The 22040-nt window shown below is 38.7% G+C and overlaps 1 protein-coding gene across 7 annotated transcripts in view; it reads left to right on the forward strand.

Moving 5' to 3' along the window:
- Window positions 1-21781, forward strand: part of ppp2r5eb (protein phosphatase 2, regulatory subunit B', epsilon isoform b) — a 37903-nt gene extending 16122 nt beyond the window's left edge. For 6 of the 7 annotated variants that reach the window (XM_028437712.1, XM_028437713.1, XM_028437715.1 and 3 more), the window contains exons 3-14: window positions 13911-14107; window positions 14187-14288; window positions 14805-14897; window positions 14990-15120; window positions 16762-16821; window positions 17206-17314; window positions 17473-17526; window positions 17606-17656; window positions 18976-19095; window positions 19179-19306; window positions 19393-19494; window positions 21209-21781. In XM_028437712.1, coding sequence (XP_028293513.1) covers window positions 13911-14107; window positions 14187-14288; window positions 14805-14897; window positions 14990-15120; window positions 16762-16821; window positions 17206-17314; window positions 17473-17526; window positions 17606-17656; window positions 18976-19095; window positions 19179-19306; window positions 19393-19494; window positions 21209-21308 — 1247 coding nt within the window. In that variant the 3' untranslated portion in view covers window positions 21309-21781. Of the gene's footprint in view, window positions 1-1981; window positions 2203-13910; window positions 14108-14186; window positions 14289-14804; window positions 14898-14989; window positions 15121-16761; window positions 16822-17205; window positions 17315-17472; window positions 17527-17605; window positions 17657-18975; window positions 19096-19178; window positions 19307-19392; window positions 19495-21208 lie in introns of those variants that run through there. The other variant, XM_028437716.1, reaches the window with a different exon arrangement.
- The last annotated feature ends 259 nt before the right edge of the window (window positions 21782-22040 follow it).

The raw sequence follows: 22040 nt of genomic DNA on the forward strand, positions 1-22040 counted from the left end.
GTTGATATTTGCGGATGAAATTAATTCCTTTAAAAGTATTGTCATTCACAAACTCCAAAAAAAGAGTGTATACTGTATTATTTTTAAGGATGAAAAATGATATCTCATAATTAGATACTGTAGATGTGTCATGTAGTAAATGCTGAATATAGTATACAATCGCCTTCAAAATAAAGCACAAGAGCCTATAGAATATTTATATTCTTGCCTGCAGGATTGCATTGTCACCCGTATGTGTATTTTTATTTTTTTAATCCCCGTACTCTGGCTACTCGTCATTATGTAACCTCTGTGCACGAGCCAGGCAGTGCCGACGGGCTCTGATGTCATCCTGAGGCTCAGGCCTTTGGGGAATATTTTCAACCAGCGGTCAGAATGAGGCCTGATACTGATATAAACTCACTAAGCGGAGCATGACGTAGGTCTGAGGGCCGATGGAACTGGATTTCTAATCATAAATTTACCCTACTTCACTTAGTTTGAGATAATAAATGCCTAACCTATAAGTCACATGCCATACTCCGCTTATTGGCATACATTAAAAATCACAGGATTAATTATTAATGTATTATTTTGTTTGAATAATAATTTTGAAGTTTCTTTGTCATTCTAATGCATCTGATTTTCCACTTAAACAGCTGCATGTCACACCCAGATGTGCCTTTATGGATGATTTAGTTCTAGTTTGTACATTCAGTCATTTCAGTTTGACTGGAACGTATCTATACTTTTTACATCTGAAACGAAAGAAAGGAAAAGACATTTTTAAGAACACTCGTATATCGAGTAATGTCATTGTAGCAGTACCGTGATTTATTTATTTATTTTTTAATTTAAATATGCACAAAGCTCTACTCACAACCAGCAAAAGCCACTATGCATTTACAGGGACGTCTAATACAGGGTTTCTCAACTGCTCTTACCCTGGGACCCCATTTGGCTACAGTCATTAAATCACGACCCACTTTTTTTTTCTTTTTTTTTTGAGAATTCAACCAACCAAATTTAGTTTTTCAAAAATAGCTGTTGAAAACACACACACATCATATTTTTTTAAAACATAAATCTATATATTTTCCTGTGCAACATGCATTTTCACAGCATGCCTGTCAAAAGGAAAGTTTTTTTCAAAATAAAAGACAAGTCCAATATGAGAGATATTAGTAGGCTGTTTATTCATTTTTGACCAGCTGTCCGTGACCCACCTAGTACAAGTCCTCGACCCACTTTTGGGTCCCGACCCACCAGTTTAGAATCGCTGGTCTAATACATATGTTTATTCACTAGATAATTCTGCCATTAGTAGGGCTGTTTTCTCATTTCAAATGATAAAAGTAGCACAGTAGTAGTGGTACTGGTTGGCCTAGTGTCTTTTATCTGGTTGTCGGAGATTTAGGCTGGGTGATATGACCTAAAAATTAAATTTACGATTTTCACAAAAAAAATTGATTTACAATTTTTCCCAATTTTCCCCCTACTTTTTAAAGAAGACAAAATGTACAAATGACAGCAATGTCTCAAAACAAGTTTTGATTTTATTTTATCAAATGTAACAAAATGAACACTATGGATTTTTTTTTTTATAAAATTTAACCCTAAATTTATCTTAAAAAATCGATGAATCACCCAGGCCTATCGGAGACTATTAAGAAATAAATAAATTGCTGATCGGTCCACCACCACCTCACATAGTGGTAACTGTGTTGGAAAGAAATTTAGAAAGAATAAAACTATTGGAAAACAATAAATGGGACTGAAATGCATTTTGTTTGATTATAGAATTTACCAGTAACACATTCACTTTTTCATACTTTGTGTGAAAAAGATTTGTTAAAAGATTTCTGTAGTTCAGTCACATTTTGGGAAGTTTGGTTCGTCAGTGAATTCCTATAGGTTTCTGTGCGTTTGGCACCGATTGCTCTTCCCTTCCTTCCACCTGGTGTGGTTGGCCTGATCTCCCTCTGACCTCTGTGGGCAGAAAATAGACAGACAGTTTGTGGATGTACAATTGCTCTCCGACGCCCACCGACAAGCCACCCAGACTTCCCCTCAGGAGAAACCCGACCCCCGGCGTGTCTCTTTACACTTTACAGCCACACTCGCTACAAACACGGAGCAGCGTGGGTTCCGGCGACCTTCTCCTCGGCCTCATGTCAGGCCCGGACCGTCAGTGAGGGTTGGCAGCAGCCAGAGGAAGCTCAAGTGAGTGACGGCCTTTTTGTCAGCAGTGTGGTGTGTTAAAGTTAGCTGTCAGGCCCTGGACTTAAAATGGACTGGTAACAGAAGACGAGTTTTTTTCCCGAGCTGAAGAGGAGAATGGAAAGTTCACAGTGGAAAGGAGAACATCGTATTCCCTTCAAGGTTTTGGGATTTGGTGTGGAAAGAAGTTTGGTTGGCTTTCAGACCGGGACATTCCAGGACTTGTCTTGATTTGGCAGAAATCTGATCATTCTAACACCTCAATTCAGCTCGGTTTTATTTTACATTGCACTTCCGCAGAGGGTTTGTTGGGCTGTGTTGTTTCTCACATCGAGCACAAGGAAGAGTAAGTCCTGGTTCATCGATTGGTTGACAAAACTCGCTTCCCCTCAGTGAGTCACAACCCTTTATTATCAGTTGTTTTGTTATTATGAGTCTGTCAGAGATCAATATTTTCCCCCTTTGATTAAGAAACATTTAATCTCTATAAATACCAAAATCCTAATTTTAAGATCCACAAAGTGAACTGTTAGAGAGTGAAGTGTTGCATCATTCTGTAACACAGCAATTATTTATAATCACTAAATAGGCTTTAATGGCTCCTAACTCCTAGGTCTGCGATCTACTTTAGGGTGCTCATGGGCGGTGGTGGATTAACATTTAAGGAAATGGGCTTGTAATCCGAGGGTCACCGGTTCAAATCCAACCTGGGTCATCATTGTGATGTTGTTGAACAAGCCCTTTAACCCTAACTACCCGTGTTGTACGTTGCGTTGGATAAAAGTGTCTGCTAAATGAAATTGTAGTGTTGTTGAAGACATGGACAGACGCAGCTAGAAATGTTGTGCGTTTATTTATTTTTAATCAGAATGGCATCCTGTTGCACTGTAGAGGGCAGTGGAAATGCTTTTAGTGTAAAGTTTATATACGGATAAAAGCAATCTGTAGAAAAGTAGGATTTGAAGCAGTTTCTATAATTAAAATGCTTTTTTTTTTTCATATATTTAGTTTGTGTGGAAACATGTTTGACTTGGTTCGAATGTAAAAAAGAAAAAAAGCATCATTTGAACCTTTGAGCACTAAGTCTTTTCATTGGCTGCCCGAATTAGGATGAACTTTGCTGTCATGAGCATCAGTGCACATCTGGCTGCTGTGCAAATACTGTATGTTTATCACACACACACACACACACACACACACACACACACACACACACACACACACACACACACACACACACACACACACACACACACACACACACACAGAGAATAACTGTACTGTAAATGTTGTCAGTTGTGCGTAAAGACACTTTCAGTGTTTCCATAGTGTGATCAGTTTTACAACAGGTTCAAACTGCTTGATTTCAGCTGTTTGAATCGATTACCTGACTTTGTTTTATTGACAGCTGCATGACTTCCCTAAGGTTTCTTAAGTAACTCTGCTCTATAGTACTTATACAGAACATAAAGCCAATATCAAAGATTTATTCCTGTTCTAGAGCCTCTGATTTTCTGTTTTAAAATTTCCACAATTCTCTTTCAGAGTTCCATTTTGTTTCCTTTTCATCATCTTTCCCTACAATTACATGTAATTACTGGCTATTAAATTCCTGAAACTCGTGCCAAACATGCCTAAAAGAGTTAAATTTTTTTAACTATCATTATTAGTTTAATATTTCTATGCTGCCGAAGAGCGCCAAAAAAAGCAAAAGTTGAAATGACGCAAGATTAAATAGCACTTTATAGACATTAGGCTGCTTGTTTTACAGTGACAAATAGTGTGGAAATGCCTAATATTGTCCCAAAACATGTGGGTGAAGGTGTATTACCGTGTTGGGCTGCAGTAAACAATTACTTTAGTAATCTAATAATCTAACCATGTTTGAACTGATTAAATGATTAGGCAGTTAAGAGAATTTGCACATTTTGCTGTTGAGTTGAACATGTTGGAAGTGTCTTACAAAGCTGTTCATAGGATTCTGCAATCATAATATTATATGTTAACGCATATCAGTTGCTGATCAATATTGTTAAGTGAATCTGACGGTTAGAATTAATTCTTACTAGTGACTGTTAGTGTAATTTAATCATCCAATTAGTTATTTTTTAGCCATTAAAAAGGTAATATGAAATAAAAAATACAGTACACAGTAGGGCTGGGCGATATGGAGAAAAAATTTATCACGATTTATTTTTTCATATCGTCCGATTTCTCTATTATCACGATTTTTTTAATTTGCTTTCAAACTGCCAGTTTTAAAGCATCTGTACTGAAAACTAAAGACACTAGAGATTACTTCAACATTTTATTAACATACAAAGTAAATAAGATGAACATAGAAAAATATTTTAAAAACATTTTACTCAACAGTATAACAAAGGTAGAAAAATATAAAATAACAGGAACTAGTTTACAGTCAGGACTGTTTTTGCAGGTATGCAAGATCCAAAATAAACAAATCGCCCCCTTGGCGATTCTCATGGTCAATATTTGAAACAGTAACCCAAACATTATATTAACATACAAAGTAAATAAAGCAAATAAAATAAAATAAATATTGAACAATATATGTGTATATATATATATAAGGCATCATGTCTTTTGCTAGACAAAAAGCAATCGCGTGAGTAATCGTTTTTCTCCTCTTGGATTGTTGCTCATATGGCGAAATGGCCGCAAAAGATGACACACTTGATTGCTGCTTTGGTTTGGTGGCTGCATCATGAGTAGTGGCTGAACTGCTAATGCTACGTGTACTAGCAGCAGTAGCAGGCTGTGCAGACTCCGATCACATTTTCATGCTTTCTGTATAATCACTTGGGTGATACTTCTTCAAATGATTAAACAAATTTGTTGTGTTGCCGGTTTTTGAGGGCACTGACCACCGACATACTTTGCCCATCGGCTTAATTTGTTCTACGTCACTTGGGAGATACCAAACCACCGCCACACAACAACGTTGAGTGACTTTTCTTCTCAATAATAGCCTCATCTTCGGAGGATAACTCCAAGTCATGGCTGACATCTGGTTCGCTGCTCTCAGCTCCGTGTTTATCTCCACAATCGCTCATTCTGTTTACATCTCCGGTAACTTACAAGTGGAAGTGGAGCAGGAAAAAGTGGACTCTGATTGGCTGTTGTCACGCAAATAGCTGCCGCCTTCTTCTCTATGGAATATTATGGCGGTTTGCATCCGAAGCGCTGCATTACCGCCATCTACTGGATGTGTCTTGCAGCCACACATTTCCACCACGTGTGATCGAGTCAATATGCTCACAGCTAATCACCGTAATCGACCTGAAATTTATCACGATCATTAATCGCCATCATATAATCGCCCATGCTTAATACACAGCATTCATGGAAAAATCAAAAGTTGAATGCAGAGCTAATATCTGTTTTGGGTTTGTCAAACTACAAAGTAATTGAATAATAAATACAGCTTCCTTTAAATGTTTGGTGAAATAACAGACCAATTATTTAGCTATTTATTTAAAAAAAATGTTTCATCTTTTCAGTTAAATCAGCTGCGTGTCAAATAATGTATGATTTGTCCTGTTAATGCATTTAATCGATTTACGTTGACAGGAACAGATATATTCTTAATACATTCATTCATATTCCTTCCAAATGTGTTGTTTATTTTCATATGAGATGCTGAACTAGAACACAGTAAAGTACTGCAAATAAATAGTTTTGTTTTAAGAAAATGTGGCATTTAGAAAATGAGTACAGTCGAGCACACTTCAAACACAAACAGTAAAAGATCTCAAAATGTTTGATTCCTTTTAATATAATGAAAAGCAGCTTTTGCTATGAGCAATAAACCAAAGATCCATAACATTTGTGACAAGATGGTGTTGAACATGGCAGACCGGTGTTGCTGAGAAGACTGCATGGACCCCTTAAATAACCAAAAGGTCAGAGGTTTGAACACTAACAGCTGATGTGTCAAGTCAAAGCCTGCTGGAGGCTGGTGCTCCGAGCAGAGCTAAGATGAGTAGCTGCATCTTAAGGAGACAATTGGAAATTTAACCCAACAGGTCATAAAAAATCTCATTTGTGTGATGCACGATAATTATCGGACGAGAGTGCCTGATGACACGATCGGAACTAATAACTGATCTCCCAGCCCCACCCCGTTAATCTCTGACCCTGCTCAGCCAGCGTTGTTACTTGCAAGGCTAACCGAAACATGCGTCACGCAAAATACACAAGATCGCTACTAAATACACAAAAATAACAGACATACAAAAGAAACAACCAAACGACACCAAAAACACACAAAATGATGATAGAAGTTATCTTGATTAGAACATGAACTGAAAATACGAGAGTCAGTCTTGGTCCCCCATCAGGAGGAAAATGACCGTAAATGATAAAAAAAAAACTACCGGTATAGAAATGTAATCTAATCAGGAGGCACTAAATACTGTTTCATTCCACTTATTTACAAAATGAGATTCTTTAAAATGTGTGTTATCATTTATTCCATTTTTATGCTCCAAAGTTTTTTCATAGTATTCTGAGAAAAATGTAGTAGTCGGACATAAGGGGGGTATTTGCATTCAAAAGTAAGAGAAAGGGGCTACTTAGCCAAAAAAGTTTGAAAACCACTGCAGTAGATAATCAAACCAGTGCTGATATTTCAGCACAACAGTCACGACCTTGAGTGTGATATTGCTTTTATACAACAGCTCTACAGGCACATTTTATTAGTTGACATTAATAAGTGACAAGATTGTGGTTTTTGTTTGTTTATTCAATCATTTGGCTCCACCAACAAAAATAGTTCCACAAGTCGAGAGAACACAGTGACAGTGTACAGCGGTGTGTAGCCCAATATGTAACGGTGTTTAGATCAGCTGTAAAGTGTAGTGATATGATCCGTAAAAAGTCCCAGTGCTCTTTATCAGCATTCTTGGAATATCTGTTGTCCCATTACATTACTTGCTGAAAAACAATCAGCAAATCGATAATGGAGAAAACGAATAAAGGTGTTCGTTTTTCGTTTATGTACGGAAGCAAAAGAGTTTGAATTTGAAAAACAAGGCCTTTTCCGTTTTTTCATTTTGGTTTTGGAAACAAATATCAAATAATGAGTGTTTTTTTTTTTTTTCATGTTTTTGTTACATAATGAAAAACGAATGAACGAATGATACACGGATCGGTCGGAACTAACTGTTGTGTATAAGTGTGTGAGTCACCATTTTTCCTTTTCTGAGAACCCATTGACTTCACAGGTGTGGCCTATCAGGATGCTGATTAGACAGTATGATTACCCCACAGGTGTGCCTCGGGCTCCATGGTCACAATAAAAGTGTGTCAGCTTATCACCGGAACACTGCAGTGAAAGTATTGATCATAGGGCAAAGTTTATTCAGCTAAAGTGTGTGTGTGTTAATGTTTGACAGGAGCTTGGCGCCGCACAGCGGTGCCTATACGACACCTGAGAACATGCAGATAGCAGCACACGGTGTTCAGATGTGGGTCATGCAATGTATATTTATATGCTGGTGTTTTTTCCACTGACTCTGGCTTCTGTTTGGATCAGTCATAAACACATGTCATCCTATAGCAGAGGCACACATGGATCTTTAGCTTCTCTGCTGAGGCTCCAGTCACAAGAAAATCACTGCTTCACTCTGCACAGGCCATTTCATCCAATCATCAACAGTTCTCTTGCAATTCTGATCAATTACTATGTCCATGTGATCGCTGTCAATGATGAAGATGGAATGGTTTCGGAGTATTCATCTTGCATCAGGACAAGCCCCGCCCCCCTCAGTGACTGTGAGAGCATAGCCAGACAGATGTGCAATCCCTACCATTGAGTATTGACGTAAACTTGTTTGGCTCAAGTACCCCCATGTTCTAATCAAGATAAATTCCATCACCATTATTATGATTATCATTTTTAACTAAAAAAAAAGCTTTTATTTGTTAATTTCCCACTCTCTCACACCCTGTAGTGCCATTGCGTATCCTATTTAAACTCTGATTGACGGAGTAACACTGTGCTAATTCTGAAATGCACTATGTGTGATGCAAGTTTAAAACGCCAGTTAAACTTAAAATGAGTGACTCCAGTGGTGTTTGAAATACACTTTGAATTTATGTTAACTGATTTTGAGTGCTAACTGGTTGTTTATAGATTAAATATTATGCTGGTTTATCTTTGTATTCGTCAGTAAATCTAACATTAATGAGAGGAAGGCGATGACGTGCGCGACGTAGCTGTATTTCAGGCTTCAGTGATTCATGGTGAGCTTTTACAACCTCCAGGCTGATCAACAGCACCCAGCAATGCTCAGCACTACAGCTATATAATGTGTACCGTACCGGTAGGTTATGGAAATGGGAATAGTGAACCGATGTATGTTATTTCTGGTGTTCTTGACCGCTGCGTTGTCTTTGTGTGTTGACCAGTGCAGGATTCAGTCAGGTCATGTCTGTGAGGACTGCACACACACAGAGTAGATGTTGTCCCAGTCAGCGTTTGTCATCTGTTCTCACTGTAATCTTTTATGTAATGTTTGAAGCAGCGCCTGCGGGGCCTCATGTTTACGGCACAACTAGGACGTTTATTTATGTTCTGTGCCACAAAGTGTTACAACTCCCTTAACGTCTTGGGAGCAAACAAGTTCTGTACCTCATATGTGCTTTATTTGTATGTCATAATGCATGCACTGTTAGCTCAGTTATTATATCATAACTCTAACCCCAAATATTCAGTACACCCGCACAGTCCTTTACATTGTCCGCAACCAGTTACAAGATAACATGATCACTAGCCAAACCGCAACTGGTACCATCATTCAGTACCTTTAAAGTTACCATTTTTCTCATCAAAGAGATACATTTTATGGTTAATACGTCTTCAGGAGCTTTTTTTAAGAAAATGTCCTGCATTTTGAACCAAGGGCGACAGTGGTTCAGGTGGTAGTGGGTCGTCTTCTGATTGAGAGGTTGGGGATTTGATCCCAGTACCTTACTATGTGTCAAAGTGTCCTTGGGCAAGACACTGAACCCTAAGTTGCTCCAGTGGTCGACTAGCGCCTTGCATGGCAGTCCTGTCCCACTGGTGTGTGAATGTGAGAGTGATTGGGTGAATGAGCTGATATGTAAAGCGCTTTGAGACTGCTTCAGTGTGGTGATAAAGCGCTATATAAAATCAAGTCCATTTACCATTTTTAGTTTTGACATCCTGCATTTACACTATATCTACACTGAACAAAAATATAAATGCAACACTTTTGTTTTTGCTCCCATTTTTCACGAGCTGAACTCAACGATCTAAAACGTTTTTTATACACATATCCTTCGTGTCCCAAGATGTCACAGTGCAAGTCAACTTTTTGTGATCTCTCGTGTTCCCACTGGTGGAGCCTTGTTAAGGCAATTGATGTTTAAATTCATGTCTCGTTTGGACAAATCTCAAAATGGGATCATACTGGCGTTAACCAGTCCTAAGAGAAGCTGTTATAGATACATGTCTGGCCTCAGGGAACACTGGCATTTTAGTCTAACATGAATTTTGTTGTAAGCTGTTATTTATTGCATTGTACTTCTTTCATACTTTTGTTTTTATCTATGGACCAATCACGTGTCTGAAATAAAGTTATGTGTATATATACTCATCATTTTCCTGGTCAAAGAGATATAAAATAGGATTAATTCAATTCAGATGTAATAGATGCCACAGAAGGACGAGTGGACACATTTGAACTATTTAAAGATGTTTTGGTTGTTTTATTGGCTGACGCCGTGCCCTTTTAGTGTGTTTTTTCTCTGATCTTTAATGATACACTGATAATTAGAGTATTTTCCCCCTATTATTACACCTCATAATTCTATTGGTGTATGTGTTTTTGTCTTATGACCTTTAAATGGACCTTCACCTTGCTGTCCTGCACTTGGATCGTTTCTGTAATTTAAACCTACACACACACACGCGCCACAGAGCGTTTGGATATAGGGGTTTTCCCCCCTTTGCTCTGCATGTGTTTGTGTGCGTTTGTGTGTGTGTGTGTGTGTTGCTCTTAGAGAGTGTGTCCTGCTCATCTTACATTTTCCCAGACTTGTGCTTCTATCCAAATCTCTGCAGCGCTGCACGCAGAGCGGCTCGGTCTAAGAATAACGCGCTGTTGTTTGAAGGTTTGTCAGGTAAACATGCTGCGTCTTCACCGCCGTACGTATATCGGTTTATGTCATTTCCGTGACGGAGCCTTGACAAGAGATTAATAAAGTCGATCTAATCTGATATAGTCTAGTGGTTCTCCTTAGATCCCAGGGTGCAGGCCTGAGGTGAAGATTGCATCAGATTAGTCTTAATTTTGGCTCGCAGTATTTTAACCACATGCTAGAATGAAATATTATATCTTTGAATATACAGTGAATCTAATCTGCAAACTTGTACTATTTTTTTGGTGTTTTAACGGCAGCTAAACATTAAGTGGTGGAATTGGTATTATTAAAAATTTTGATGCCAATAGTTTTACTGCAAATTAATATCAGCTCTAAATATCAGTTATTGGCCGCTTTGACTATAATAATCAGTATCGTATCTCCCTAAATAAACTTTCGGTTTCTCTCTAATATATAGACCCTTTCCAAAAAATTTGAATATCATGGAAAAGTTGTTTCATTTCCCTAATTCCATTCAAAAAGTTAAACTTTTATAGATTATAGATTCAGGGCCCACAATTTAAAACATTTCTAGTATTTATTTGTTTATTTTTACATAATTTGCTCTTCCAGCTCATAAAACCCATGAAAACAGGAATTCAAAAAATTTGAATACTGTGAAGAAATCACCATTTACTTCTCTGTTCTTGCAGAAAAAAGGGAGAAGGAGGACTGGACTGTTGGCCAGTGGTCCAAGGTCCTCTTTTCTGATGAAAGTAAAGCGTGCCTTTATATTGAATATCTGTCCGATATTAGCCGGAAAACGAACATGGGATTTAAATTTCTGGATTTTTTGATTTTTTTTTTTTTTTCTTTTCTTTTCCCAAATGAATTTTTTATTTATTATTGTAGAATACTGTAGATATTATGTTGAAGGTTAAAATGTATGTAACCAATTAGTTAAATGGGTCAGTTTTTCTCATACCTACTGTTGCTGACTATTGTTCTCTGTTTGAGTAACATCAGTTACATCAAGCCTTTTCTAACATTCCACACTACAAAATAGGTAATTATTATTTTTTTATTAAAGAAAAGAGAGAGAAAAAAAAGTATGTATGATTCATGCTGATATCAGATCAATATCGGTATAGGCCGATACGCAAGGCTGCAATATTGGTATCATATCGGAAATGAAAAATTTGTATCGAGACAGCCCTGTGTGTGTTACACTAAAATATTCTCTTAAATCAGGACTGGGTGACATAAAGAAACAATCAAATCCCCCGTTTATTTCCCAGGAAAGTTTTACAGAAAGAGGAGCAGCTTCAAAAGACCAACATGTGACCCACTTTAGTATATACTTTCTTTTAGGGACAGCACGTGTGAGTGAATTGTGTCGTGTGGCTCGTTAAGTGTTGGTTGTAGTTGTGGCACACTTTTTTTTTTTTTTTTTTTTTTTTTATTGGAGCTGCCGCTGCTGTCGTAAATGCTGGGAGAGATCAGTGGTGCTTCAAGGTTCAACCTGTAGCAAAAAAACGCTTTCAGCACTTTTTCAACGCACATAGGACACATGCTTGCCATTTGTGTGTGTCTCCATGTTGTCTGTGTAAAGCTGTGAGTGAGGGCCGGGCAGAGAGGAGTTTGTTTGAATGGCAGACGGTGAGGGAAGGAGTATTTTAGAATAAAAGTGTATCCATAAAAACCACAGTGTCTGTTTCTGGATCGTACGTGAGAAAATCTGGATATGTATCATTTTATAGCCTCACTGTAAGTTTGGGTTACCCTTTAAAGCTATAGGAAGTGGGATTTATTCTGTGTTTGTGTGTAAGAAGCTACTACATAGTGCTGCGTTCAAGGTCCGTCAGAATTCCCAGGAAAACGGATTGTTAAAGTGTCTTCTTGGAGACTTTTCTGAGCTCCGACCTCGTGCTTGGAAAACTGATGCTGTTATATAATGAGCAGGACTTGTTGGAGCGCCTGTGGTGCTCCGGCTTTAATCTCTCACTTCTGCTGTGATTATTTCAGCTTTTCCCTCCTTGATTAAACCACAGCCACTTCTCTCCTCTGCCAAGAGAAAGAAGGATGGTGCTGAAGAGCATCAGGGTTTCTTGTTAGCTTAATGTCTTACATGTTCATCACATACCCCTGTATTGGACATTTAACACGTGGGAGGACTTTTTGACTGTCTTATCATCCATGCGAATGCTGTACTGTGGTTTTACATCTCCCCGACTCTTCCCAAGCTGTTGCTGTAGCATTAATTCTCCAAATCGAGGCCGACTGAGACTGAGTGGATCAGCTCATGAGTTTCATGTACAGCGGCCGTTGGATTAAAGAAAGATCACATTTGTTGTTGTTAAATGGATTAAAGGATAACTACAGCGAGAGCCTACAGCGATACGGGCTGTTAAAGTAATGAAAGTGGATTTTGAATCAAGAGCTGGTTGTTTGTGTGACCCCGAGATGGATCTGCACCTCCAATTCACTCGTTAGCAGAAACATCAGTGAGTGTCTGCATGCAGCGCTGCAGGGATTTCACAATCTGTTCCAAGAAACACAGAATTCTAGCCTTTGGTTAATTGTTTTGTGCCGTCTTATTTATTCTAGCAATGCTTTATCGTTTAAAAGCTTAGTAAAATAAATCATGTCAACAACCAATGCCAAACCAAACTAAGTGCATTAGGTAATGATTAATGACTAGGGCTGGGGCGATATACTGAGTTCACAATACGATACACAATATTGGTTTCAGTCGTTTGATATGATATTTTGAAAAGGAAAAAGACAGTTATTTTATTTAAATAGCATTTTTATGGTATTTATTAAACTAAAATCAATTATTTGACTAGGAACGTTTTCAACGGAAAAGACACAGAACAGCCGTAATGATGCTCTACTTGAGAAACACTAAGAAAAATCAAAAGAACACAAAATGATGAGAGAAATGCACAATATCTCTACAAAAATAATGTAATGATGACTTTAAAGATTATAGTGCTTTCCTTCGTTGTGTAGTATGAATCGGGTTAAAGCTGTTTTTGACCCCATGTTGGGTCGCCTGGAATTTAATTGGGGTCGCCTGAAATGTTAAGTAATTGATCAAATTACTAATTAATATATATATTTAAAGATTTTTAAAAATTAGATAGATGGGCCGCTTTATTCCAGACTCGTAGTCCATATTATAATATGTTATTATTCTTTTTCAATGTAAAACACAACACACCATTTGAAACTGCATTCTATACTTTCACTCTCTCAAATATGAAGTATATAATATATATATTTTAAATGAAATGCAGTATAAAGAAAAAATTAAATTAAAATGATAAAAAATAATGAATTAATATAATACAGTATTAAAATTTCTGAGCTGTGCAGTAATCCTGGCTACTCTCTATTTGTAACAGTATAACAAACATGATTAACAACTAATTCTACAAAAAATGTCTTTGGGGTTGCTAGAAATTTGTGATTTAAAAAAAAATTGGGCCACGGCCCAAAAAAGGTCGGGATCCACTGGGTTAAAGAATTCCTGGGCCCAGCAGTAACTTTCCTGTGCCTTTGTTTCGCTCACCTAGACGTGCCGGCGCAGGAGCAGCCGGAGCTGTTCCTGAAGAAGCTGCAGCAGTGCTGCACCGTCTTCGATTTCATGGATACGCTGTCAGACCTGAAGATGAAGGAGTACAAGCGCTCCACGCTCAACGAGCTGGTGGACTACGTGACGGTGAGCCGCGGCTACCTGACTGAGCAGGCCTACCCCGAGGTTGTCAAAATGGTGAGCGGCAGCACGGAGCCTCTGAATCGTCGTTCCCCCTCAGGTCTTTGCCTCTGCTCATCCTCTGTTCTCCTTTCAGGTGTCCCACAACATTTTCCGGACCCTTCCGCCCAGCGACAGTAACGAGTTCGACCCTGAGGAGGACGAGCCCACGCTGGAGGCCTCCTGGCCGCACTTACAGGTAAACGCGGAGGAGCAAAATACAGACAGACAAATAAATGAATAAACGCAGTGAAAACATTACCCGTTTGGCACTAGTAATAACATTTTCATAGGATTGGGTCGAGCGTTGGTACAAAGGACTGACAATGAGTCCCAGCATCAGACTGGATGAGAACCACTGGTCTATAGAAACTACTGTAGTTCTGTGAAGCTACAGACTTCAGAAGCCATCTTGATAACATGGAGTACTCTCATCAGTGTTATGCTAGTTACTGAAAACTAGTAACTAGAATTTTAGAATTCACAATTATGATTTGTGTGTTTTGGGTGATTTTTTTTTTTTTTTGTATTTTTTTTTCCCTCCTTCCAAATGCTGTTATTTTGAGTGTAGTCTCAGATGATGGAGACGGTTGGTGGTAAACTTTGCTTCAGCGTTTTTGTCGACGCTTTGTTCTTTTATTTTCTTATGTATTAGATGGTTGATCTTTCACGTTTTACTCTTCCTGACCGTTTCCTCCTCCTCACCTCTCCACAGTTGGTATACGAGTTCTTCATTCGGTTCCTGGAGAGTCAGGAATTCCAGCCCAGCATTGCCAAAAAGTACATAGACCAGAAGTTTGTCCTACAGGTGAGTGTTTGTCCTTCACTCCTCTTCCTCCTCTTGCTCCTCCTCCTCCTCTTCTTCTCTGTTCAAACTCTGCCCTCCGTCCTCTCCTCCAGCTCTTGGAGTTGTTCGACAGCGAGGATCCTCGGGAGAGAGACTACCTGAAGACGGTCTTGCATAGAATCTATGGCAAATTCCTTGGGCTGAGGGCTTTTATACGAAAACAGATCAATAATATTTTTCTACGGTGAGTAAGCACAACAAATCTACACAACTCCAGAGGTTTTGAGGAATCTATGAGCTATAAACCAATGTTTTTCAGCCTTGGGGTCGTGATGCCATGTGGGGTCACCTGGAATTAAAATAGGGTTGAAAAAAATGTGTAGGTTAAATTTATATTTTAAGTTCTTCATTATTATTCTTTTTCAAATTTACACATCACACACATTAAATATCAAACAACTGTATTTTATAAGCTTTCTATAAAATGCAGTAAAAAAACATCTTGTCATTTGTCACATTATGCACTAATCCTGGCTATTTTGTATTTGTAACACACTTATTTTGTAGTGTGGAATGTTAGAAAAGGCTTGATCAAGTGATGTTACTCAAACAGAGAACAATAGTCAGCAACATTAGGTTACTTTGTTGGAGTGTGAACCACAGTCACCTATAGATAGAAGTGCTGGAGTGGAATATTTATCAGACAGCTTATATCGGTGATTTTAGATGCAGTCCAATAAAATCCAATATTCGTTTTCTGGCTGAAATCGGACCGATATTCAATATCAATATCGAATCAGGACATCTCTAATAATTAAATTTAGTTTAGATATATTTAAGACATCTTTGTAGCAGAAAAATGTATCTGGTAACTGATCATTTTTAACTTCTATGGCTGAGATTAAAAAAAGGTTTTCCGATGACGAAAACAAAAGTAAAGAAAAACAAAACATTTCCATTTATTTCAGCGCTTTTTCTGATCATTTGTGCATTGACGGTTTCATATTCCTTCTAAACTCTTCATTTTTACAATAACTTGAACCAAATCAGTCATTAAGTCACATTTGACATGTAGCTGTTCAACTGTAGGATGAAAAACCTCTCCTATTGTCCCTCCAAATGCCCTAAGGTGTCTTTTTTTATTACATACCTCACATTCACACAGGTATGCACTCATCTAAATTGTAAATAAGTGGAAAATACTGATAATGAACCTGATCTTTGGTCGGTTTGCAAGCTGGGAAGCTGCTTCGGCTCAACTGGTGACTGTTAACTGCTGACTGACCATTTCTTTAGTTGCTGTAAAAAGGGTTAGGGTTATCTGTATCTGCACACAGTGGTCACATGGTCAGGGGAATTGTTTTTCACACAGACTGAACCACAGCTCTGAACAGTGCTGGACTCCTTAATGTATTTATTGTTAATGTGAGCCACACTGTCAGAAGTTGGTCACCGGCTGAACCAAAGCACCTTCAAACTTGTTTCAGGAAGTGAATTAACAGTTTTGATGTTGGGAATAAAACACGACTTAAATGTAAGCTGTCATATGAAAGACAATATCTCTATTTTTGTTTAAACGTTAAGTTAAACAACTAATTACTTACGTTTTTCACTTGTAGATATACTTACATATAACTGACAGCCAGGACAATGAATTTTATTGCCGACCAAATTGTTTAATATCTTTGTGGAAATTAGCATTTGTGCTACATGTGTAAATGTTCATATCTTAGAGTAAATGTTGTTTATTCTAATGTTGCACAAAGTGAACTGATTGTAACGACCTATAACCAGCAGCCATAGGTCGCACACACAAGTTTCCTTTTTTGTGTGAGCGTTTTGTCAGTCTGACCTTTTCCCCTTCGTCTTGCTTTCTCTGTAACAGTTTTGTTTATGAGACGGAGCACTTCAATGGGGTGGCTGAGTTGCTGGAGATCCTGGGAAGGTATGTGAACACACACACACACACACACACACACACACACACACACACACACACACACACACACACACTAAGCAGGAGGAGGAACATCAGAAAATGAGTTTAGAGTCAGAAATGAAGGAAAGTGCCTTGATGGACAAATTCATGGACGTGTCACTATTTTGATTGGATAAATGCTGTGTGTTTGGACAGATTACCTGACAAATATATATTTATTATAAATCATTCAGACATGGTTTTGTTTTACAAGGTGCCTGACACTTTGGGTATTTTCAAAATAATGGTCCCAGAATATTTCACCTGATCGTCTGAGTGCGTGCATGATTAATCCCCTCACAAGTCCCTTTAATGTGTTCATTGTGCGTTTGTGTTCTTTTTGTCCTCCAGTATAATCAATGGTTTTGCTCTGCCGCTTAAAGCTGAGCACAAACAGTTTCTGGTCAAAGTGTTGATTCCTCTCCACACCGTCAGGAGTCTGTCGCTCTTCCACGCACAGGTTTGTCCTTTCTTTCCCCCCAGGGATGGGTTAAATTGCAGAGGACAAATTTATATGTAGAACAAGATATACCAATTAAGGTTTAAAGCCCAAATTAAATTTAAACTGCTTTCATGCTCCTCGCTGTCCCTCTGTGTAACTCTGTTCTTTCTCTACAGTTGGCGTATTGCATTGTACAGTTCCTAGAGAAAGACCCCACATTAACAGAACCGGTAAGTACCAGTCAGTCTGTCTGTCAGTGAAATCCTAATAATAATAATAAGAATAACATTGAGTCATGTTCCTCCTTAGGTCATTAGAGGGTTACTGAAGTTCTGGCCAAAAACCTGCAGTCAAAAAGAGGTGAGGGTCTGTCTGTCTGTCTGTCTGTGGACTTTCTGTCTTTCAAGCATGTGTTTGACAGACATGTGAATGGTAGTCGTTTGTGGTCCACATGTCTGTCTTTAACTACCTTTTCATCTTTGTGCTTTGTGTGTGTGTGTGTGTCTGTCTGTCTGTCTGTCTTCCACATGTCTATCTTTGACCTGTCTGTCTCTGTGGCTTCCACACGTCTGTCTGTCATCCTCACGTGACCGTTGTTATCAAGACGTCTGTCGGTCGTCCTTGTATTCATCTGTCTCTCATGTCCCTGGTTTGCTGTGTTCTGTGTTTTTTTGTTTGTATCTGTGATGTTACAGGTGTGTGAATTAGGGGTGTTTAATGCCACGAACCTGACGATACGATTCACGTTTTGCATGTCACAATACGATATGACTCCTACGTTTATTAACGGCTCAGGTGTAGAGACAGTGAGTCAGTATAAATATTTGAGTACCGTCCTAGACGAAAACTGACATTTGATGCGGACACTTGCGCCATTTGCAAAAAAGAGCAATCAGTGGCTGAGGAGTTTTAATGTTGATAAATCTCTTCTGAGAATGTTTTATTCATCTTTTATTGAGTTCATTTTGACATTTGCAATGATCTGTTGGTTCAGTAACTTCAGCATCAGTAACAAAAACAGGCATGGTAATATTGTTCAACTTTGCCGAAAGATTGTTTGCTTTGACCTGAATGATGAAGAGCCACTCAGAAGGCAACGGCCATCTTGAAAGACCCTCAGCACCCCCTGCATGCAGAGTTTAGACTTCTGCCGACAGGATGGAGGTTCACTTATGCTAGGAGGTCTAAATCTAACAGATATCTGAGGTCATTTGTCCCATCAGCTGTTGGGTTTTTAAATAAGCTGAAGGCACTGTTGCCTGTACACTTTTAGGATGTACTGCTGGCCTTTGTGTTCCTTATCCCACTCATGTCTATCATGATGATATCCCTGGTCGTTTTCTTTTATATGTATGTATTTATGTCATTGTGCTATTTTTATGAATGTATTGCCTGCATAGACCTCTGCTGCAAAGCGAATTGCCCCCTTGTCGACAACATTTTCCAAATCCAAAATATATCCCAATACCAAACAATAAGAGATACATTGCGATATATCGGGATATCAATAATTACAAGTAGTACAGTACAAAATGGTATGAGATACAATTTTTATTTTATTTTTTTAAACTTGTGAGAACAACTAAATGGTATTAACTGTAATTCAAGTACCAATATCAAAAACAGTCAAATTACATTTAAAAAAAAAAAAAAAATTAATTAATTGTGCGTCCTTACAGGTGATGTACCTCGGAGAGCTGGAGGAGATCCTGGACGTCATTGAACCCACACAGTTTGTGAAGATCCAGGAGCCGCTCTTCAAACAGATCTCCAGATGTGTCTCAAGCCCTCACTTCCAGGTCTGTGTGTGTCTGAGCTCTTCCACACACGTTAAACCGTGAGCATGCTCCTGTGTTTGTAACGTGTGTGTGTGTGTGTGCAGGTTGCGGAGCGAGCTCTGTATTACTGGAACAACGAGTACATCATGAGCCTGATTGAGGAGAACTCCAGCGTCATCCTGCCCATCATGTTCTCCAGCCTCTACAGGATCTCCAAAGAGCACTGGAACCCGTGAGTGGCTCCGCCCACAGTAACCCACTTCCTACGCTGCTGACCTCTCTGATGTGTGCATGTGTGTGTGCTCTACTTCTTGCCAGGGCGATTGTGGCGCTGGTTTACAACGTCCTCAAGGCCTTCATGGAGATGAACAGTACCTTATTCGATGAGCTCACGGCCAGCTACAAGTCAGACCGTCAGCGGTGAGCAGACACACATAATGTGACATGACATATCATAACAACAATGATATAAAACCTACACACACATAACTGTAGTGCTGAGCATTGCTGGTAACCATTTATCAGTCTGGAGGTTGTAAAAGCTCAGCATGAATCACTGAAGCTTAAAATAACAAGTTTCTTACACTGTCTTCACATACATCATTTACTTAGGAATACAAGTAGAAACCACTATGATCTTTTTGTTATTGTTTTTTTTTTCTGTTGTCTTTTTTGGCGTTTTTTTTCCCTCGTTTTGCTGCACATCACACACATTGGCCCTCATTTATCAACGTTGCGTGAAAAGGGGTGCAAATGTGAGTGCACATTTGGTCGTACGACAGGACCAACGTGTGATTCATGAAACATTTGTGTCTGACCAATCCCAGCGTACAAATGATCGGATGTTGATAAATGCGACGGCTAATTTTATTGTCATTAACTTCTTACGCCCTCTTCTTTTGGAGGCCCCGCCCACTGAGATAAAACAAAAAAATAAACTTTTCCAAGATGGAAATCGCCACCCTCACATCTGAGGTGGAGCAAAACTAAGATGTGCTTTTTGACAGTGTGAAAACTGGAAATAACAAAGTGCATTTAAATGCTGTGTGGAAGAGGATCAGCTACCGAGCATTTTAAGTCTGCCCACCTGTGTGCGCAGCAAACTACTTCAAACACATCCTGGAGACACACACGGATATGATGTTTATATCAGCCTCAGTCTGAAGACTTTAGGCAATAAATATCACATAAAAAAACAATTATGATCGAAACATTAAAAAGCCTTAAAAATGACAAAATGTTGTCTCGTCTGTGTTTATTATGCTTTCAGCCAATTTACTCTATAATTAATCACATTAGCGATTACTGCAGCGCTTTGGTAAAGGTTTAAGGTACACTTTACATTTAAAAGCATGAATGAGGTTCTGTTTCCTCCGTACAGCCCCCAGTGATGTGCTGTACAGAGGAAATAGGACCTTTTTCTCCAAGACGGAGCATAGAAGCGCGTCCCGTCTGTGTCTGTACACTGGGTGAACCTATGCCCTTCTTTTTGGAAGCAGAGTTTATTAGCGGGGTTCTACAGTATTCCGTGGAAGGAACACCAAAAACGTGGTATCCGTAATAACGTGGGCTTTTTAAAATTCATTTTATTTTGTATAATTAGTTTTAATAATCTCTTTAGATCTGTTCTGAATGTTTCTCTGCTTATGCTTAAATGACAGCTGAGGCATGTTTAAAGCTAGGGTACTCAAATTTTCTTCTTTAATTAAAAAAAAAAGTTTTTTATTAGCATTATATAGTATCGTAAAAAGTAATCATTTCTGTAAAAATTGTACGTCTTATTTTCAGACTCAACACTTTTTGCTGTGCTGCAGCACAAATCTACACATTCAGGTTTGCGTACACGAGCTCAGACCTGATGTGAGATCTGATAGTAGTGTACGCTCACGTCAGAATTGATAAATACCAAAGTTTGCGTGATTATGGTTGCACGCACGTCGTACGCTCAGATTTGAATGTATGAACGGTTGATAAATGAGGGCCATTGTCTCTCGGGATGAGCCCAGTGTTACGGTCACCTACTTTATCAAGGTCTTAGCCAACTGGTTGATACTCAATGGCAACACAAAGAAGTGTGGCCTCCATTTGTTTATAAACTGAAAACCTACAATATATATATCTGTTTGTGTGTCAGTGAGAAGAAGAAGGAGAAGGAGCGAGAGGAGCTGTGGAAGAAGCTGGAGGATCTGGAGCTGAAGCGAGGCCTTCGGAGCGACGGGATCATCCCGACTTAACGAAGGCGGCTCCGCTCTTCCCTCGCCTCTTCCTCCTCATCATCAGCCATGTCTGCCCACTGCTCCCATACTGGGAGCGCCGCTGGTTTCTTAACTGTTTGTTTTTTTTGTCTTTGTTTCTTTTTTTTTTTCGTTGTTGATGTTTTTTTTGTTTTGTTTTCTTATGTTTTGTTTCTTCTCCTGTGTTTTTGTGCGACTTACTTTACAGTAGATTCACCACGTCTGTTTTCATTATTTCAACAGCACTGTAAATAATTATTTTTTTCTTTGTTTTTTTTCCCTTAAGCTGATATTATTGCAAACAGGGGAAAAAAAATACAAAACAGTAACGAAGATGATAATAAAATAAGAAAAAGAAAGAAAAAAAAAAAAGAAAATGAAAAAAATGACTTGTGTGGGAGGGGATGGAAACTAAAATACCTGGACAGTCGGACAAGACAACGAAAACAAAAGACAAAACAAAACAAGAAAAAAAAAAGAGAAGATAGATGAGCTTTTAACTCTTCCTCACCACAGTTCCCAGTGTGATTTTTTGATTTCTCTGGTGCTCCTCTCGTCCTGTATCTACAATCACCACCCTGACCTCCCTCACTGTTTAAAACAGGAGTGCAGACTCGTGTCGGGAGTGTGTTTACGTATGTGAAACGGTCATATCGCGCACTCTCAACCCACAAAAACCCCTGACCTCATCCATAATCATCAATTTGCTGCTTAATTATCAAAAACATCACA

The sequence above is a fragment of the Gouania willdenowi genome, chromosome 22, assembly GCF_900634775.1.
Source record: "Gouania willdenowi chromosome 22, fGouWil2.1, whole genome shotgun sequence".
Taxonomy (NCBI): Eukaryota; Metazoa; Chordata; class Actinopteri; order Blenniiformes; family Gobiesocidae; genus Gouania; species Gouania willdenowi.